Here is a 19,859-nt window from a genome sequence, read left to right on the forward strand (position 1 = left end):
GTTACAATTGGTCCTTCGAGCCGGAGGGTAACTAGTGTAATATTAATATAGTGTTATTAATATTAAAATGGCCTATGATGAACACTCCACGAAACGGTCCTCCTAACGTAGAACGCCCGCAGCGCAGACGACAGCCACCTCAGTACTTAGAGGATTACGCTGTCAGTCAACTACCTAGCCTTCGACAAACGGTAAACGCGGTAAAAGTAGAAAGTAAAATTATGTCTGACCTTAACGACCAGGTTTCCCCGACCACAGAGGCCCTAGTGGGTTCTAATGTAACTGACCAAGCTCACGGTGGGGACCAGGAGGGAGCTGACATGCCTTTACCCCCCGCCAATACTGAAGAAGTAGTCCCCGACCAGCCCCGGGAGGAAGACAACCCTACAGAGAGAGAACTCTGCACGGAAGAAGAGGAGGAGAGCGCCGAGGAAATAGAGCTCCAGGACTCCCCAACGAGCGGCTCACCCAGGAGCGGCTCACCTCTACAACCGTCTTCCCCCAGCGAAGCGGAGAGGATGCTACAACAGGCGTTCCTCGTCAGCCTGACAGCCTCTACCGAACGCGATCGACTTCAGGGTGAACGCGATCGACTTCAGGGCGAACGCGATCGACTCCAAGCACAGATGCTTATCGAGCGCGAACAACTCCAAGCGCAGCAACGGAGCGAAGAAGAGCGCATACGCCTGGAGATGAGACGCCTTCAGACGGAAGAGAATATGGCAAGAGACCGGGCCAACGCCCAGCGCGCCGCTGCCGGTGCCCAAAGAGAAGCAGATCTCACCAAGCGCGAAGCCGAGCGCGACAAGTTACAAGCGCAGCTAATGGAGCAGCTGATCCTCAAGGCAACACCCTCTCCCTCCGCCAGGGGTTCAAGGAACTCGTCGAGACAACAGTCAAGGGCAGCGTCTCCTAACCGAGCAAGCGACCCTGAACTTGACCAACAGACCAAGCCTATACCCCCCGCAGACCCCCTTCCCAGACCGGTCCAAGCGAGACCCAGCTACAAGGAAGGAGCGGCATACACTGCGGAGAAGCTAAATAAACGACTACAGGATCTAGAGGACCTGATAGAAGAAGAAGAGGGAGAGGAGGAGAACCAAGCCCGACGACAGCACAGTACTCCACCGGACCAGGAGGTCCAGTACAGCCCAGGCTATACCCCCGCGGCGCTGCGCTACAGACCCCCGACTCTATTCACGGGTGAGCATGACGCACGACCAGCCCCGAGGAATAGCACCTGGACCAGCGGGCCATGGTACCCTGCCGGTACCAGCCCACAGAGAGGCGCAAGAGGAGACTCGCCTAGGAGGTCTCTCCCCCAACGCTCGCCGATGTATCAGCCATCCACGGCGTCATACATTGCCACGCCGACGTTTCCAGACTTCACCTATGAGAATCGAGCACAGTACACGGAGCTCCGGATGTGCTTAGAGACAATGATGGTGGATGTCGCTGATGAACGCCACAAGTATGCAATATTACTGAAGCACCTGAAAGTACCGCGAGCGCACAATATAGCGCTAGCCTATGCCACCTCTACGACCCCATACACCGCGGCTCTAGCAGCGCTGGACCAGAGATATGGACGTATATGGGATTACGTAATCCAAGAGATAAGGCATATTGATCGCCTACCCCCAGCAACAGACAATCGCTCATTAGACGACCTGTCAATCAAAGTGCAGTCCCTGGTAGGGATGCTGGGAGCGCAACGGGAAAAGGGCATGCACAAGCTATACGCCAACTCTAACGTCGAGAGGATTTTAGAGAAGCTGCCACCCGCAAGACAAGAGCGTTTTAGGCGGCAGAGAGACCACCGTGATCCTAACGGTCCCGAACCATCCCTCCTTGATCTAGCCGACTTCCTGGCGAGAGAAGTCAGCAGCTTACGACTGGATACGTTCGTGCGGAGCACGCCAAGCTCCAGAGAGGGACCCAGGAGAATAAACGATGGAAGAAGATCGGTGACTGTCATGCACCAATCAGAGTCAGTACCGAGCAGTAAGAGCCACAGTACCCCCTCGAGAAAAGAGAAGTGGAAGATGGTGTGCCCCTACTGTGAGAAAGAACACTGGCTGTCACAATGTGACCTGTTCACAAAGATGAATGCAGAAGAAGTGAGTCAATGGATAAAGTCCAACAGGCGCTGTTACCGATGTGCGCGCAGTCACATGGCAGCCGAATGCCGCCTAAAGAAAAGGTGCAGTCGGTGCGACGGAGCCCATCTAGATGTATTACACGACAGTAACAGAAGAAGGCCTGCACCTGCACCATCGAGCGGCACCAAGGCAAGTGTCATGTACATTGACCCCGCCAGCAGCAGCGGCGCCCAAGTGCTCTTAAAGGTAGTCCGTGTGACATTGAGCTACCAAGATAAAGTCATGGACACTTACGCCGTCCTTGATGACGGGTCAGAGAAGACCCTTCTGCTCGCGTCCGCTGCGGCCCAGCTGGGACTGCGGGGGAGCGAGAACCAAATGACGATTCGGACAATAAGAAGAGATTTAAAGACGATAAAGGGCGAGAATGTCTCCTTCACTATCGCAGCAAGCGGGCAGCCAGAGCGACGGTATAGGATTACAAATGCTTTCACCAGCCAAGAAATAGGACTATCGCAGTACACCTACCCCATCGCCAAGCTGATGGATAAATATGTGCACCTGCGTCAACTACCTATCCCGCTCATAGACGGCGCCACCCCGACCCTGCTGATAGGCTCCGACCATGCAGACCTCATCGTCCCGATTGACCGGGTCCATACAGGACCCCGAGGCTGTCCTGCAGCAGTCGAGACCCGCCTAGGGTGGACACTACAAGGCCCCCTCGCTAAATCTCTCAACCGAACAGCAGCCACTAGCTGCCTCCACTCCAGAACGACAGAAGAAGACACCACTCTCCTGCAGCATGTCGAGAGGCTATGGACACTAGAGACAATGCCCTTTAAGAACGAAAAGAAAGACATTCGTTCTAAAGAAGACATTTACGCCATCAACCTACTCGAGCAAGGGACAAAGAGAGTCACAGTCGGCGGAGTGCTGAGATACGCAACTCCACTCCTGAGGCGAGAGGGAATGCCCACCTTTCACGCAAAGAAAGACGCCACGGAGCGGTATCTATTGAACACAGAGCGGCGCCTAGCCAAAGACCCCGCTCAAGAGAGTGTGTACCGCGCTGAGATTGAGAAGCTAATCACAGCGGGACACGTGACAAAGATTGACATTAAAGAGGCCGATCAGACGACCGAATCATGGTACGTGCCGCACCACAAGGTCCACCACAACGGCAAGGATCGCATTGTGTTTAACTGCAGCTACCAGATCGGATCCCAAAATCTGAATAAAGAGCTCTTGCCCGGCCCCACACTCGGCCCCTCTCTACTAGGCGTGCTACTACGCTTCCGCCAGGACAAGGTGGCTATCAGCGGGGATATCAAAGGGATGTTCCTGCAGGTGAGACTAGTGGAGGAGGACAAGCCCCTGCTGCGGTTCCTATGGAGAGAGAGGATCGGAGATGAGAACCCAGCCATCTACCAGTGGGAAGTACTCCCCTTCGGAACCACATGCAGCCCGTGCTGTGCTACATTTGCACTACAGAAACACGTCGCAGAGGACCCAGCAGCAGATGAAGAGGTCCGACACAGTGTGAAGAACAGTTTCTACGTGGACAACTGTTTACAAAGCGTTTCGACTCAAGAAGAAGCCGAGGCTCTCCTAATCAAGCTACGCGCCTCCCTGATCAAAGGCGGCTTTGATCTCAGGCAGTGGGCCAGCAGTGACCCGCACGTATTGCGCAGTCTCTCCCCCGCGGACAAGGCTGCCAGCAGCGAGACCTGGATGGCGACAATCCCAGGAGAAGCCCAAGAAATGACACTAGGACTAGTCTGGCACTTCAAAACAGACTCGCTCCACTATAGACACAAACCCCTGACCACGGAGCAGGGAAGGTCGACGGCGATACCGACCACAAGACGGAGTGTGTACAGAACACTCGCCAGACAATATGACCCGTTGGGATGTATTCTACCTTACACCACCAGGGCAAAGATGATTGTACGAGCACTATGGGACAAGGACCAGGGCTGGGACGACCCCATACCCGCACACCTTGCCTCCACATGGAGAGAGTGGGAGACGGAACTCCGCTCACTCCCAGGCGTCAATATACGCCGCAGCTACTTCCCACCCACAGTGAGGCCGGAGACATGCAAGATGGATCTACACGTCTTCAGTGACGCCTCCGAAGTAGCCTATGGATCGGTGGCCTACTTGCGTGCCCAAGAGAAGGGAGGAGAGATACACACTGCTTTCATCCTGGCTCGCTCAAGAATAGCCCCACGAAAGCAACAATCTATCCCGCGTCTAGAGCTCTGCGCAGCCCTAGCAGGAGCGCATCTAGCCACGTTAATCCAACGTGAACTCACCATTCCGGTGCACAGAACAATCTTGTGGTCAGATTCCACGACAGTACTCACATGGATCAAGTCTGATTCATGCAGATACAAGGTCTTCGTGGGAGTCAGAGTCACCGAGATTCAAGAGTTAACAGAAGCAGCGAGCTGGCGGTATGTGGACACCAAACACAACCCAGCTGACGTCATCACCCGGGGAATGTCCCTGGATGACCTCACCCGTCGCAACATCTACAGTGACGGACCAGAATTCCTCAAGCTCCCGGAAGAAGAGTGGCCTACGCCCACCCCACGGGAAGCAAGTAAAGAGGAGGCTGAGAACAAGAAACCTATGTTCTGTGGACTGAGCACAGTCGCCTCCACAGACCCCAACATAGATGACTGCATTACCCTACAGAGTGCACAGCTAAAGACATTCCTGTGGCACCACCCAGAGATTCAGTCCACCACTGACATTTCAGCAGCTGACTACGAAGAAGCAGAACTTCTTCTACTACAACGAGCCCAGAGAGACTTGTTCCCTGATGAGCTAGACTGTCTACAGGGAGGAAAGCCCGTCCCATCAGACAGCAGACTGCTCCACCTGGCACCCGAGAGTGACGCCCATAATCTCATCAGAGTGGGTGGTCGTCTGCGGAGAGCCCCCGATCTACCGGATGACGTTAAGTACCCGATAGTCTTGAACAGCCGACACAAGGTCACAGAGCTGATCATAAAGAAATACGACGAGGATGTACACCACGCAGGAGCAGAGAGAGTCTTCGCGGAGATCAGACGTCGCTATTGGATACTTCAAGGAAGAGAAGCGGTGCGACGCTTCCAGCGAACCTGTCTAGACTGCCGAAAGTGGCGCGCGCAGCCCAGCATACCCCGGATGGCTGACATACCCCCCTGTCGCCTCCGACTCGGCGACAAGCCATTCCACTCCACAGGCATGGACTGTTTTGGCCCGTTGTATATAAAGAGAGGAAGAGGAACCGAGAAGCGGTGGGGTATTGTATTCAAATGCATGACCACCAGAGCGATACATATCGAACTCCTTCCGACCATGAGCACAGACTCATTCCTTATGGCCTTCCGAAGATTCACATCACGGAAAGGAAAACCGTCTACATTGTTGTCTGATCACGGGACAAACTTCAAAGGCGGAGAAAGAGAGCTGAGAGAGAGCTTCCAAGCTATGGGCCCAGAACTTAAGACCCACCTCGCTCCATCCCAGATTGACTTCCAGTTTAATCCCCCGAACGCACCCCACTTCGGTGGAACCTGGGAATGAGAAGTACGTTCTATAAAGACAGCCCTGTACGCCGTGCTTGGGGCCCAGACTGTGGCGGAAGAAGTCCTAATGACAGTCCTCACGGAGATCGAGGGAGTATTGAACTCCAAGCCCCTCGGCTACGTCTCCAGTGATGTAGCAGATGTCGACCCAGTCACCCCCAACATACTCTTGATGGGGCGGCTAGACCCCGCGCTACCCCAGACAATGTACAGGCCTGAAGAAGCGAACGGCCGAAGAATGTGGAGGTACAGTCAAGTACTAGCTGACAAGTTTTGGAACAGCTTCCTACTCCACTACCTACCGTCTCTACAGACCCGCCAGAAGTGGGTAAAAGAGAGAGACAATTTGACAGAAGGAACAGTCGTCATGATTATCGACCAGTCACTACCCAGAGCTATGTGGCCGGCTGGCCGCGTAAGCAAAGTGATCACCGGTGCCGATGGCAAGGTCCGAGCAGCTGAAGTGCTCGTCCAAGGGCGAACTTACACACGACCCGTGGCGAGGCTAATACAACTGCCCAGACTCCCAGACACTATCGATGATGACCATGACCCCATGACTTTGTGAGTTGACTGACCCTTACAGCGGACCTTGAGTGGTAGACAGTGCGGTTAATCTGTCTCTGCTTAGCTAATTAGGTGGGACTAATTAGGGGGCGGCTGTTGTGAAAGATCAGATTAAACCGAATATATATATTTATTTATGGATATATATTTAATAGTATTTGTATATCGTTTGATATCCCCTGTATATTCCTTGTACAATATGCACTGAATATCCCTTTAGTCTACTAACAGCCCATAATAGTTTCATTCTACCATTGGACGAGAACCTGGCGCCAGCAGCCATGCCCCTTGGTTCAAGTTCAATCGTGCCGACAAACATGTCGTTACAAGCCCGGTTCCGCGTAGGAATACGTCTGGCGAAATACGAATGGTACTATTTGTTCACAGCGCATATATATATGGCGCAAGTAAAGTAGAACTTTCTTTTAGTCCATTAGTCCTTTACCCTCCAACCTAGTAACAGACGCGAAGCCTCACCCACGACGCACGTGTGGTGCAGTAAGGCCTACTTGGCCTCAGAATAGGCATTGAGACATCGTGTGGATTAATAGTTGAATTGTCATAGTTTGGCACTATACCGTCGAGTGGGACGTATTTCTATTAAGTTAATAATAGTCTATTATGTATGGTGCATCATTCGGTTAGAGTTATAAAGTGAGCAGTACCCCCATCGTTCCTGACGTTATCTGGAGTCTTAACCAGGCTGGGCAGACCACGTGTGGTGCTTGCATCCGAGGAGCTCCGGGCCAGGACGAGTGGACCTGTACATTGGATTACTTTACCCGGACGACGGCGAGCCTTCCACGGCTTGGATTATCTACATGCTTTGGGTGCTTTGATTATTCCATGGATAACGGCCAACACTGCTGAGTGTTGGAACTACCCCCCGGAGAGGAGTCCAGGTGAGACGGCGCTCTACCCCGAGTGAGGTCGCCTCACGTCTCTTCGTTGTGGACCGGCAGCTACCGTCCACCAGAGGGTCCAGCTGTATTCATCTGCGGACCGAGGTTCTGTGGGCACCGTGTTCAGCACTCTGAATTCTCCCAAGAAATCGTCGGCCAGATGGGATACCGCCAGCGGCTCTCCTAACCCCCCCTACTGTCTTACAACCAGCGGGACCCCCCCCCCCCCTTTAGTGTATCCAGCTATAATCATTTAAGTACCATCGCTATAGTTCCCTAAAGAACCAGGTTGTATACTTGCTCCCTGCGTAACCAGAGATTGGACATTCAATGTTGATTTACCTACGAATACTCATTTGCCTTACAAGTGCATTTCAAATCATAAATGTCATTAAGTGAACGTTGTATATACCCTTTGCTATATAAAATATTCGATTTATACATTTGTGTGGACTTCGTTTCATCAGGTGGGAAAGTGTTCATCATATCTATATCATGTACTGGATGGCCAGAAGTTAAAGTACAAGCGGTAGTGGTTTAATAATACCATACTTATCAATACAGTCAGGGAATTGTACCCCTCAGTTACACATAGGCTACATCTCTGATGGGAGAGGTAGGCTGCATAAGCTACATCTCTGATGGGCCATGTCCACCTCAGTTACCATTAAGGACGGTAAATGGACTGCATTTATATAGTGCTTTTATCCAAAGACGAACCAGGAACCTTCCGATTACCAGATGACTGCTCTACCTCCTGAGCCACTGTCGCTGGCTATTGAGAGACTGCTGGTGTAAAAACAGCCAAGGCTCACAGAGGTCGAGTTGCAATTTTTTTTTGCAAAATATTTGAGTACATGGACCACTCATTGAATGGTTTTGTACCACATTACACTGCAACCCTCAAATGTATTCAGTTTCGCTTGGATATTTGACAATTCCGAGCTTTTGTATCTCTCATTTGATTGCCTAACATTAGCAAAGAGGATAATCTTTCTTCAAGTGGTTGCAGACTTTTATTCAGACAATGTTCAGCTCATTTCACTTTAAAAAATGTAATTTTTTAAATAAATATTTCATAATTATGAAAGTTGTATGGTTAAAAAAATTATTCACATCACTGCTAAGTGCTCATATAAAATATGCAAAATACCAACTTTGTCTTGGGTCTATGTTTTGTGCCAGTAGCTTCTCCTTCTCTTCTAGCTTGTCTTGATGACAGCAGTCGTGTCAATTAATTAAAACATCTTTATTAACATCTTTATTACAACACATTTAAGCACAATTAAACAAACTCCAAATAAATACAAAACATCCATACAAATAATGGTACAAAAATACACTACGTTGGCTGGAGAAATCAATCACAGAGAGCTGATGTGTTCTGACATCCATAATACCCAGACTCCAAATGTTCACATTGTACACAGAAGGAGTGGTGAATGAGCCATCCATAATGACAGTTACCATGGATACATGCGGGTTGACACAGTTCCCCTGTTGCCATGGCAATAAAAATGAACCCAAGTAGGTGAGACTCGGTAACCTGTCGCGAGTGGGTGGGGACGGGGCAACTGCCAGTGAGAACAGTGAGATCGTCCTTCAAGGCCCTCAGAACAGTGACGTACCAACTAAGCACAAGATGGCACTCCTGCTCAGTCAACTGCTTGCCGGTCTGCGTCTACAGAGAGCTTGAACACAAGACTGTGCTGTCCACAGGGAGGGAGGCACAGATGACCATGTGTTATTGTTTTTGGCACATGGCCCACCTAGGGAAAAAAAAAGAGGGCACACCATGGGGAGCATCCTCTCCTGTCTTCCACCCTCAGTCCGCGGGGTAGCTACCGTTCAAGGCGCCGGCAGTGGCCGGCAGTGTCCCGTCAAAAGTAGCGCTGAAGACCATGCGAGCGTCCTTCCTCAGCTGGAGGGAGACGCAGCTCAGCCAGCTACGACTGGTGGGCATCTCCCCCACGATCTCCCACGTGTCCGTTTCCTCACAGTACCGCTCGATGGTGTCATGGTACCTGGAGGAGAGGAAACAAACATGAATTTCCAAATCAAAACACAAACATCATCATACAACCAGAGTATAAAGGAGAAGTTGGATCGGAATAAGTAGTGGCTCTATTGGGAGGGAAAAAAAACATAAGTTTCAATACTTATTTTTGGAGATTTTGATTTGATTTTTGTGGGTTGCTGTCCACAAACTATTTTGCAAACACAACCGCCAGTGTTTTTGGTGACTGGGTGCACTGTATCATTCACATCTATGCATGTCTGTCCATTCAACTGTGTAGAGGCGAGTCATAAAACTACACCAGTTTTCCCACTGACTGAACACACACGTCACAGCGCCAATTTACTTCTTGCGGACTTCTCGCGAATTGCCCCGATTAAAAAATACATATATTTGAACTAGTGGTGGGACTCGATAAAACATTTTTAATCGAATTAATTCGAGACTTTAATCGAAATTAATCACATTTTAATCGCATATCAATATTTGATGCGAAAAGCAAAAAATGTCAATTCAAATGAATATTGGTATACGAGTGAATCAATGAATATACATTATACATACATTTAAGCAGCAAAATCCTGCATTAGCTACTACACAGACCAACAGATCAATGCAATTTTTAACAAAGTGCAGCAATTTTAGGAATAATATATATATAGTGCAAAGGAGTCTGACCTTTTGTAAACTCAAGCACTTTCGTAAAAGTAAAACGCAGTAATTTCAAGTACATTCCAGAACAGTTGACCATTGAAAGAAAAAAACTCTTGATTGATCTCAATTTATCTAATTAAAATATTTTTTTTTATCTACTTTTTTCTCCCATTTTCTATTTTTCTCCCATCCCAATTTCGTATCGTCCAATTCTACTCTTCCCTGTCTCGAACGCTGTTAGGCCATGCCTCCCACAAGCCGGCTGCAATGTGGACGAAGCCTTACATCACGTGTCCCCTCCGGTACTCGAGGAAGCAGCCGTCGCATCTTTTCACCTGCACAGCGCGATCTCTCAGCGGCGGGGGTCTGCGTGGGAGAGACACGCCGCCCCCGTCGCTTCCTGATTCTGCTGCGCAGGCGCACCAACCGACCTGTAGGAGTCGCTGTCCACAACGTCCGATCCCCACCCATCAGCTTTCCCACCCCTAACACTGCCAATTGTGTTAGTATGAACGACCAGCCAAGCTGATAGCAATGCGGAGTGCGGAGAGCTGGGCTCGAACCCAGCGTCTCCTGCATTGGTGGCGAGCGCCTTGCCCACTACACCACCTAGCCGCCCTTAATTTTATTTTTTTTATGAACAAACCAGACTAAGAAAAAAAGTTATTTGCGACTCATTATACGTTATACTTATAGCACATGCATGAGTCTGGTCTCCTTTGAAAGGTAACATTCTTACACAATAAAGAAAAATCATCATGCGATTAAATGCATACTTTTTTTTTAAACTTTTAATTCTTTCTGTAGTTAATTAATCTAAATTAATGCAATAAAGTCCCAGCCCTAATTTGAACAGAAGATGAATTGCGCCCTCCCTCTCACCTGTCCCAGCCCTCCTCTCCTCCCAACACGTAGATCTTGCCATCCACCACAGCCACACCAGGCCGGTAACGTCGTTCCTTCATGGGGGCACACATGGTCCACTGGATGGTCTTGGGGTCGTAGCACTCCACCTTGTCTGTGTTCTCTGTCGAGGCATGCCAGCCACCTGGAGGAAAGGAAGGACCATTATTGAAGAAAATAACATGTCGTTGTCGACCCGTCCGCGTCTATACTTTTACCAACGGATTTCCAGTTCCGCGTTCGCGTTCTGCGATCTGATTGGCCACTGACGTTTCTGGTCATGAGACATGTGCGCCAATCGCGTGACGCCTGTTTCTGCGCCTATTTCCGCCTCGAACAGCCTGCAAACTACCTAACGCCTAGTTTATCACTGGTTAAGCTTAGGCGACTCTTTCGAAGTTGGTTAAGGTTAGAGTTTGGAATCAGGGCTGGTGTTCTATCGCCATGCTCTAAGACAGCGGTTCCCAAACTTTTTTGGCCGTGCACCCCCTGTCACCTCCCGACCTAGCTGACGCACCCCCCAATGGGTTTCTGTTAGAATTTTTTTTTGCTGGTCTCCGTGCACAGATTAAATTTTTTATTTTATCTCTTCCCACGGCGACTATGGATAGGGAATTTCTTTATTTAATTAAAATGTTCACGACAACAGGGATGCATGTACTCTGCCAGCATGTTTAATATCCCATTATACTAAAGGTTTGACTAAGATTTTTATGAAATTTTATTGTAAATAAAAAAAATAAAACATTTTACCACCATTAATTAGCCTTTTCATGTCACGCACCACCTAGAGGGCGCTCGCGCACCACAAGGGGTGCGCGCACCACAGTTTGGGAACCACTGCTCTAAGACAAACTCTAACCTTAACCAACTTCGAAAGAGTGCCTAAGCTTAACCAGTGATAGAAACAGGCGTCACACGATTGGCGCAGATGTCACATGACCAGAAACGTCAGTGGCCAATCAGATCGCAGAACTGGAAATCCGTTGGTAAAAGTAATGACGCGACCCGTCCCCCTGAGTTGAGTAGAATAGTTATTTTAGTTGTTAACCAGTGGACTTTGGTACAAGACAATTAATACAAGACAATGTTCTAGGCTGAGGTTGATCAGGAACTGAATGTTAATCTGATCGAGTTGAATACCTATGACGTAGATCTTTCCTTTCAGAGTACAAGCAGCTGACCCAGAGCGAGCTATCTGCATTGGAGCCACCTCTGTCCATACAGAGGTTTTAGGGTTGTACACCTGGGCCAGGTCTGTGCCATCTCCATCCTCGAGGACAGCACCACCTAGGACACAGAGCAACACATTCAACTTTTAAACAGGAGACTTTCCATGGATACAGAATAATCCCGCAGTGCAGCACATTAACTGGAATTTATAGTCTTGTTGTAGATGGGCAAGGTTTCTCAGTGACTGGTAATGTGTCCATCTATGTCAAATTATCCTTGAACAAGACACTGACCCCTACATGCTCCAGGAGCACTGCAAACAGCTGACCCTGCCCTCTGGTCAAATGTGAATATACAAATTCATAGTATATCTATACATATCCCTTACCTACTCTTTCTAGTTATGCTGCTGGCCAGTATGACTACGACCATACTGCCTTCATACCTGTATCACTGTACATATTCGTATTACAACTCTGTACATACATATGTTTAGCACTACACTCAGTAGTACTCAATTATATATTTTATACCCAGTTTAATCACCTATACGTTGTATATTACTATTGCACTTTACCGTTACATTTGGACTCTGGTTGGATGCCAACCTTATTTTCATCGTACTGTACTTGTGCTGTATAATGACTGTTGTGAAGGATCAGATTAAACCGAATATATATATTTATTTATATATATATATTTAATAGTATTTGTATATCGTTTGATATCCCCTGTATATTCCTTGTACAATATGCACTGAATATCCCTTTAGTCTACTAAACAGCCCATAATAGTTTCATTCTACCATTGGACGAGAACCTGGCGCCAGCAGCCATACCCCTAGGTTCAAGTTCAATCGTGCCGACCAACATGTCGTGGCAAGCCCGGTTCCGCATAGGAATACGTCTGGCGAAATACGAATGGTACTATTTGTTCACAGCGCATATATATATGGCGCAAGTAAAGTAGAATTTTCTTTTAGTCCATTAGTTCTTTACCCTCCAACCGAGTAACAGACGCGAAGCCTCACCCACGACGCACGTGTGGTGCAGTAAGGCCTACTTGGCCTCAGAATAGGCATTGAGATATCGTGTGGATTAATAGTTGAATTGTCATAGTTTGGCACTATACCGTCGAGTTGGACGTATTTCTATTAAGCTAATAATAGTCTATTATGTATGGTGCATCGTTCGGTTAGAGTTATAAAGTTATCAGTACCCCCATCGTTCCTGACGTTATCTGGAGTCTTAACCAGGCTGGGCAGACCACTAGTGGTGCTTGCATCCGAGGAGCTCCGGGCCAGGACGAGGAGACCTGTACATTGGATTACTTTACCCGGACGACGGCGAGCCTTCCACGGCTTGGATTATGCTTTGGGTGCTTTGATTATTCCATGGATAACGGCCAACACTGCTGAGTGTTGGAACTACCCCCCGGAGAGGAGTCCAGGTGAGACGGCGCTCTACACCAGTGAGGTCGCCTCACGTCTCTCCGTTGTGGACCGGCAGCTACCGTCCACCAGAGGGTCCAGCTGTATTCATCTGCGGACCAAGGTTCTGTGGGCACCGTGTTCAAGACTTTGAATTCTCCCAAGAAATCGTCGGCCAGATGGGATACCGCCAGCGGCTCTTCTAACCCCCCCCCCTCCTACTGTCTTACAACCAGCGGGACCCCCCCCCCCCCCCTTAGTGTATCCAGCTATAAGTACCATCGCTATAGTTCCCTAAAGAACCGGGTTGTATACTTACTCCCTGCGTAACCAGAGATTGGACATTCAATGTTGATTTACCTACGAATACTCATTTGCCATACAAGTGCATTTCAAATCATAAATGTCATCAAGTGAACGTTGTATATACCCTTTGCTATATAAAATATTCGATTTGTACATTTGTGTGGACTTCGTTTCATCAGGTGGGAAAGTGTTCATCATATCTATATCATGTACTGGATGGCCAGAAGTTAAAGTACAAGAGGTAGTGGTTTAATAATACCATACTTATCAATACAGTCAGGGAATTGTACCCCTCAGTTACAATGACAATACATTTGAATCTAATCTTATATTCACATGTACGTGTCCGGGGGAGGGATATGTGAATAAATTCTGAATTACATTGTGTAATATGGCAACTGACTAAACTCGTAAATGTCCTATATCTACCGGTAACATAGAGCAGTCCGTCCAGGGCGACCACGGCGGGACTGGTAACTGCCATCTTAACACACTCCATGAACCGCCAGGAGTTGGTGTGGGGGTTGTAGCACTCAACAGTGTCCAAGCGCGAGCGGCCCTCCCAACCACCCACGGCAAACACATAGCCATCCAGCATCACCAGGCCTGGGAGACAGGAGAGGGACATGAGAGTAAAACAATTGTAATCACGTCACAAAGAGCCTTGGCTCACAGCTCCATCTCAGGTAACTGTGATAGCAGGGTTGCTTAGGGGGTCAGCAAGGCTGCTTAACTGCTTTGGTGTAGAGTCGATGTAATTACATAGCATACTGTGATCAGGTATGCACCGATACCAATACTGGTATCAGATGGGTCGATACCAAGCTAAAATTGGGCATTGAGAGAATTTCATCTGATACAGAGAGCCATGTGTAATATGTATATATATATATATATATATATATATATATATATATATATATATATATATTTAAAAAAAAATGCAAAGCAACTTGATTTTCAGCATTTTCTTGACACAGAAAGATGTTGAATCTTTCCAATGGTCAATATGGATTCTATCTCAATCATTTCTGAGTGATCCCAAACTAATGCTACTATACTGCTCAGTAAAAGCAAAGGATAAAAATCGGAACTCTGCAACAGTCGATACTTGTGCTCAGAATCCCTATCGGCAGCGTTGCCAACGGTGACCACCTTACCCAACTCGGAGCGAGCAACGTTCATAGGGGCCATTTCCAGCCACGAGTCGAAGCATGGGTCATAACGCCACATCTCCCTGCTGGCTGAACCGTCAGGGAACTCCCCTCCCGCCAAGTACAGAGTAGAGCCTATGTGGGGAGCAGAAAGAGAAATCGAGTAACAAGGTGAAAGCGCTCGAGTGAATCCCATGCGATTCCTGCCTTCTGCCCTTATCTCTAGAGACCCTAGGGCAGCGTTTCCCAAACTTAGGGTCGCGACTCAAAATGGGTTGTGGACCCGTTTTTATTGGGTTGCCAATTGGCAGAGTAAAATGCATAACACAGGGCTCGAAATCCCTCCTCCTCCCCCCTCCCCGAACGTCCCTTTTCTGTACATTCGCTAGTTTGTACACTCGTGCCTTGTGAGTTGACAGTGACCATTCTAACCAATCAAACGTGAGCTTAATGGCTTGTTTACCGACGTCACATCCGCTATCTTTCTGTCCCGACGTTAGCTGCTATAACGATTAGCTAACATTAGCTTAATAACGTTAAATCGGTTACAATTATGTGTAACTATGGAAGGAGTAAGCCGACCGCTAAAAATAAAACCCACTGCGGCAGCGAGAGCGGGACCACAGAATAAAATAAAGTTTCGAGGGGAGTGGTAGTTTGGAGATAGCGGTGTTTCAAGAGACTGGCTACAGTAGTATGATGCTGGGCTGTTATGAGTTGTTCCGTGTGCCGCAAGTATGTCGAAAAGAAAAACAAACAACACGATTGTCATCTGTAGTAAATCAATGAAACTGGAATCCATTCGTGACCATGAACAGAGCCATTGTCAGTCACATTGGCTGCATGTCTGTGTCCCGGATTCAATCGGAGCCTCTCTCAACTAAGTACTTTCTAACAACCTGCCCACTGTACCAAGATATCAGAGACATATACTTCCCATGAATTGCAAACACCCAAAGAGAGTTTGAAAACATGAACGGAAAACTCCCATACCTACTGGGTGGAGTACAGCAATGTGCAACTGTACAGAAAAGGACATCCAATGGAATACAATCACCATAAAGGCTGTCAATCATGAAAGTATTCCTGCACTACCTGTACTGTACTGAAGGATGTCAAGGTTTTTCAAAATGTATAGAATGTACAATATTGGTGGATGACAGCAAATAGCCATCTCAGAGAAGAAATACAACAGAGAGAGTCAGTGTGTTTAGCGGGAGTCAGTGGGTTAACAGCAAGAAGGGTGTGTGTGGCTTCAAGGTCATTCAGCATCTTGATAAGCATTGAAAGTGCAGGCAGGCAGAGAGACATTAATAGAACAAACGTTTAATAGTGATCTGGGTCAAATAGCTGTGGTCAAATAGCTGTGAGGTGGTCACCTCTCATTAGATTTCATTGTGCCATAGATGAAATATTATACCCCTTCTAGCATTTTAAAATAAGTCAGTAAAAATTCATCAGAATGTTGCTCAATGTTGGGGTTTAAGGTTGAGGGACAGAGGGAGGGGGTAAGAAATGGAGAGTTGAAAAAGGGGTGATAAATAGAAAGGAGAGTAGAACATGTTTGTTCATTTAAAAGTGTTACAAAATTGTATGTACATATTTTATGAGGTGGTGAGAAACTTAACATTACACTCAGCAAATTTTATTATTGCTGTGATGTACTTTTATAATGAAATAAATACATTTCATATACATTTTAAATTCATGGTTTGTTGTGTTCTTTATCAGTAGTTTATAAATGTATGTTATGGCAATTCATGATGTATTTTTGTAAGTTTGGGTCCCGGGGAAACACCAAATTTCTCTTTTGGGTCTCGAGCTGGAAAAGTTTGGGAACCCCTGCCCTAGGGTTCTTTGAACACAGGACCCAAACTGAATTCTCTTTCATGTTGGCTTGCTGCCTCTCTGCCTGCCATTCAACTGGCCTGTGATACAAATGACACACGCCTCCATCTCACAGTGCGCCAATGCAAAATACTCGACTTTTAGTGTAATTTGCGCCTGCATTGCGTTTTCTTTATTGAATAACAACGCATCAACCCAGCTGTCAGTTGTACTGTACTTTACTTTCGCCTTTAAAAGCTTGTTTGTCCGTTTTTCATTGAAATCAGGCTGCAGTCTCTCTCGTATTATTCAGTTTCAAGTTTCAAGTTTCTTTAATATTTGTCATACAGAAGTACAGAATACTTTTATACAAAATGCTTCTTACTGTTACGCTCCAGAGACTGTGCAAGACAAGATAAGTATGAAATAAAATAACATAGTAAAATTAGAAGTAAAAAATGAGGTCACAGTGTTCAGTTTAGACATATGTACAATGTTCGATGCAGAATAGACGTAGTTACCATACAATATACAATACTGTGCAGTGTACTAATATACAATACTATATAGTGCAAGGCAGAAATGGGACGAGGTGCAATTTAGGTACAATTCACAGTAGGTGTACGAGTTGTAGTGCAAATCCTTTATCAATAAATATAAAGTGTAAAGTGTGTTTGTGTGATCTAAAGTGTGGAGAGTGGGTGCTGCAGTGTGTTGTTTGTTTGAGTGAGTGTGTGCGTGTGGGTGTGTGTGCTGTGTGCATTTGATGGTTGTTGCATAGTGTTTATTGTTCGTTTAGCAGCCTGATGGCCTGGGGATAGAAGCTTCTTCTGAGTCTTTCTGTGCTCGCCTTAAGACTCCGGTATCGCTTGCCTGACCGCAGCAGTTCAAAGAGGCAGTTGTTCGGGTGGCTCGAGTCCTTAATAATTCTCTTAGCCTTCCCCTTGCACCGCTTGTTGTAAATGTTCTGGAGGGTGGGAAGCCCCCCTCCAATTGTGCGTTCGGCTGAACGTGTCACTCTTTGTAGTCTGCTACGGTCTTGTGCAGTGCTATTCCCAAACCAGGAGGTGATGTTGCCGGTCAGGATGCTCTCTATTGTACATGAGTAGAAGTTCCTAAGGATCTTCTGACTGACTTGGAACTTCCTTAGGCGCCTGAGGAAGTAGAGGCGTTGTCGTGCCTTCTTCACAACACTGTCAATGTGTGTGGTCCATGTCAAGTCCTCGGATATGTGGGCTCCGAGGTACTTGAAACTGTTCACTCTCTCAACCGGTGCCCCGTCGATGCTGAGGGGGCTGTAGTCCTTGACCCCCGACCTCCTGAAGTCCACAATCATCTCTTTTGTTTTGCTGACGTTCAGGGAGAGGCAGTTCTCCTGACACCACTGTGACAGGTTCTCTACCTCTTCCAGGTAGGCCCTTTCGTCGTTGGCAGAGATCAGGCCCACCACTACTGTGTCATCAGCAAATTTGATGATGGTGTTGTTGTTCCGCTGTGCTACGCAGTCATGTGTGTACAGGGAGTAGAGGAGGGGGCTCAGAACACAGCCCTGGGGGGCCCCTATGTTGAGCGTGATGGATGAGGAGGTGCAGTTGCCGGCTCTTACCACCTGGGGTCTGCCCGTCAGGAAGTCCAAGACCCACTGGCAGAGGTCATAGTTCAAGCCCAGGTCCCTGAGCTTGGCTATGAGTTTGGAGGAGACTATGGTATTGAATGCTGAGCTGTAGTCGATGAACAGCATTCTCACATAGTTCCCCTGCCTCTTGTCCAGGTGTGATGCTGCTGTGTGCAGCACATGGGCTATGGCGTCCTCCGTGGACCTGTTGGGGCGATATGCAAATTGCAGAGGGTCCAGGTTGATGGGGAGGGAGGAACAGATGTAGCCCTTCACTAGCTTCTCAAAGCACTTCATGGCTATGGAGGTGAGGGCTACAGGGCGGTAGTCGTTGAGGCAAGCGGGCGTAGATTTTTTGGGTACAGGGATGATGGTGGACTTCTTCAGACAGGTGGGGATGACAGCCTGTTCCAAGGACAGGTTGAAGATGTCAGTGAATACCGGGGCCAGTTGGTCGGCACAGACTTTTAGGACGCGGCCGGGGATGCCGTCCGGTCCTGCTGCCTTCCTGATATTCACTTTTTTAAAGATCCGTCTCACCTCATGCTCTGTTACCCTGAACACTGAGTCTCCATCAGCAGACCCCCCCCCCCCCCCCCCATTGCCGTGGTTTGTAGGCTGGTGTTGTTATTCACAGCCTCAAACCTCGCATAGAAGGAATTGAGATAATTTGCTAAGGAGATGTCACTGTTCAGTTTGAGGGGGGTGCCTTTGTAGTCTGTCATTGTTCTGAGGCCCTGCCACATGCCTCTAGAGTCAGCCTGTTCAAACTGAAGTTCAACTTTATCCCTGTAACGCCGTTTTGCCTCTATTACTGCTCTCCTGACGTTGTATCTTGCCATCTTGTGTTCTTCCATGTTGCCTGTCACCAGCCCGGTGTTGTATGCTGATGTGCGCACTTTCAGAGCCTCACGGACGGATTTGTCTACCCAGGGCTTTTGATTTGGGTAGATTTTAATTTTGGTGGAGGGGATTGTTTCTTCTACCAGAGTACAGACAGTCAATTACCGTTTCGGTGTATTCGTTAATATTGGCTGTGTTATCACGGAATACACTCCAGTCTGTGCATTCAAGTGCAGCTTGGAGTGACTCCTCTGACGTCACGGCCCAACGCTTAACCTCTCGCGAGACCACCGGCGTTCGCTTGAGACTTTGTTTGTACTTTGGCAAAAGAAAGATGGCGGCATGATCGCTTTTACCGAATGGACTAAGAGCCTGTGACTTGTACCCATTCTTAAATTGCGAGTATACATGGTCTAATATGTTCTCGCCTCTGGTGGGACAGGTCACATGCTGATAGAAATTCGGCAACACCTTTTTAAGACGCGCGCTGTTGAAATCACCCAGAACCAAAATGGCAGCGTCAACATTAGCTGTCTGGAGTTTGTTTACCTCGTCGTGAAGTTTTGAAAGTGCGACCCCAGTGTTCGCGTGTGGTGGAATGTACACTCCGATGAGGATGATGGACGTTAACTCTCTTGGGAGGAAGAAGGGTCGACATTTTATCGTGATAAACTCCAGGTCTGGGGAGCAGTGGTTAGACAGTTCCTTTGCGTTGCCTACATCGCACCACTCCTTGTTTATCATGAAGGCAATGCCGCCTCCTTTCTTCTTTAGTGACTC

At 47.8% G+C, this 19,859-nt stretch overlaps 1 protein-coding gene across 1 annotated transcript in view; it reads right to left on the reverse strand.

Moving 5' to 3' along the window:
* Positions 1-8,263: 8,263 nt before the first annotated feature.
* The window catches only part of LOC311240326 (kelch-like protein 24), a 40,512-nt gene continuing 28,916 nt past the window's right edge, over positions 8,264-19,859 (reverse strand). Inside the window, exons 8-12 of the mRNA XM_084328905.1 lie at positions 14,801-14,929; positions 14,070-14,246; positions 11,876-12,022; positions 10,712-10,877; positions 8,264-9,182 (exon numbers count right to left, since the gene is read on the reverse strand). Of these exons, the coding sequence (XP_084185031.1) occupies positions 8,984-9,182; positions 10,712-10,877; positions 11,876-12,022; positions 14,070-14,246; positions 14,801-14,929 (818 nt within the window). The 3' untranslated portion in view covers positions 8,264-8,983. The remainder of the gene's footprint in view (positions 9,183-10,711; positions 10,878-11,875; positions 12,023-14,069; positions 14,247-14,800; positions 14,930-19,859) is intronic.

Source organism: Notolepis coatsorum (genome assembly GCF_963971535.1).
Source record: "Notolepis coatsorum genome assembly, chromosome: 14".
Classification (NCBI taxonomy): domain Eukaryota; kingdom Metazoa; phylum Chordata; class Actinopteri; order Aulopiformes; family Paralepididae; genus Notolepis; species Notolepis coatsorum.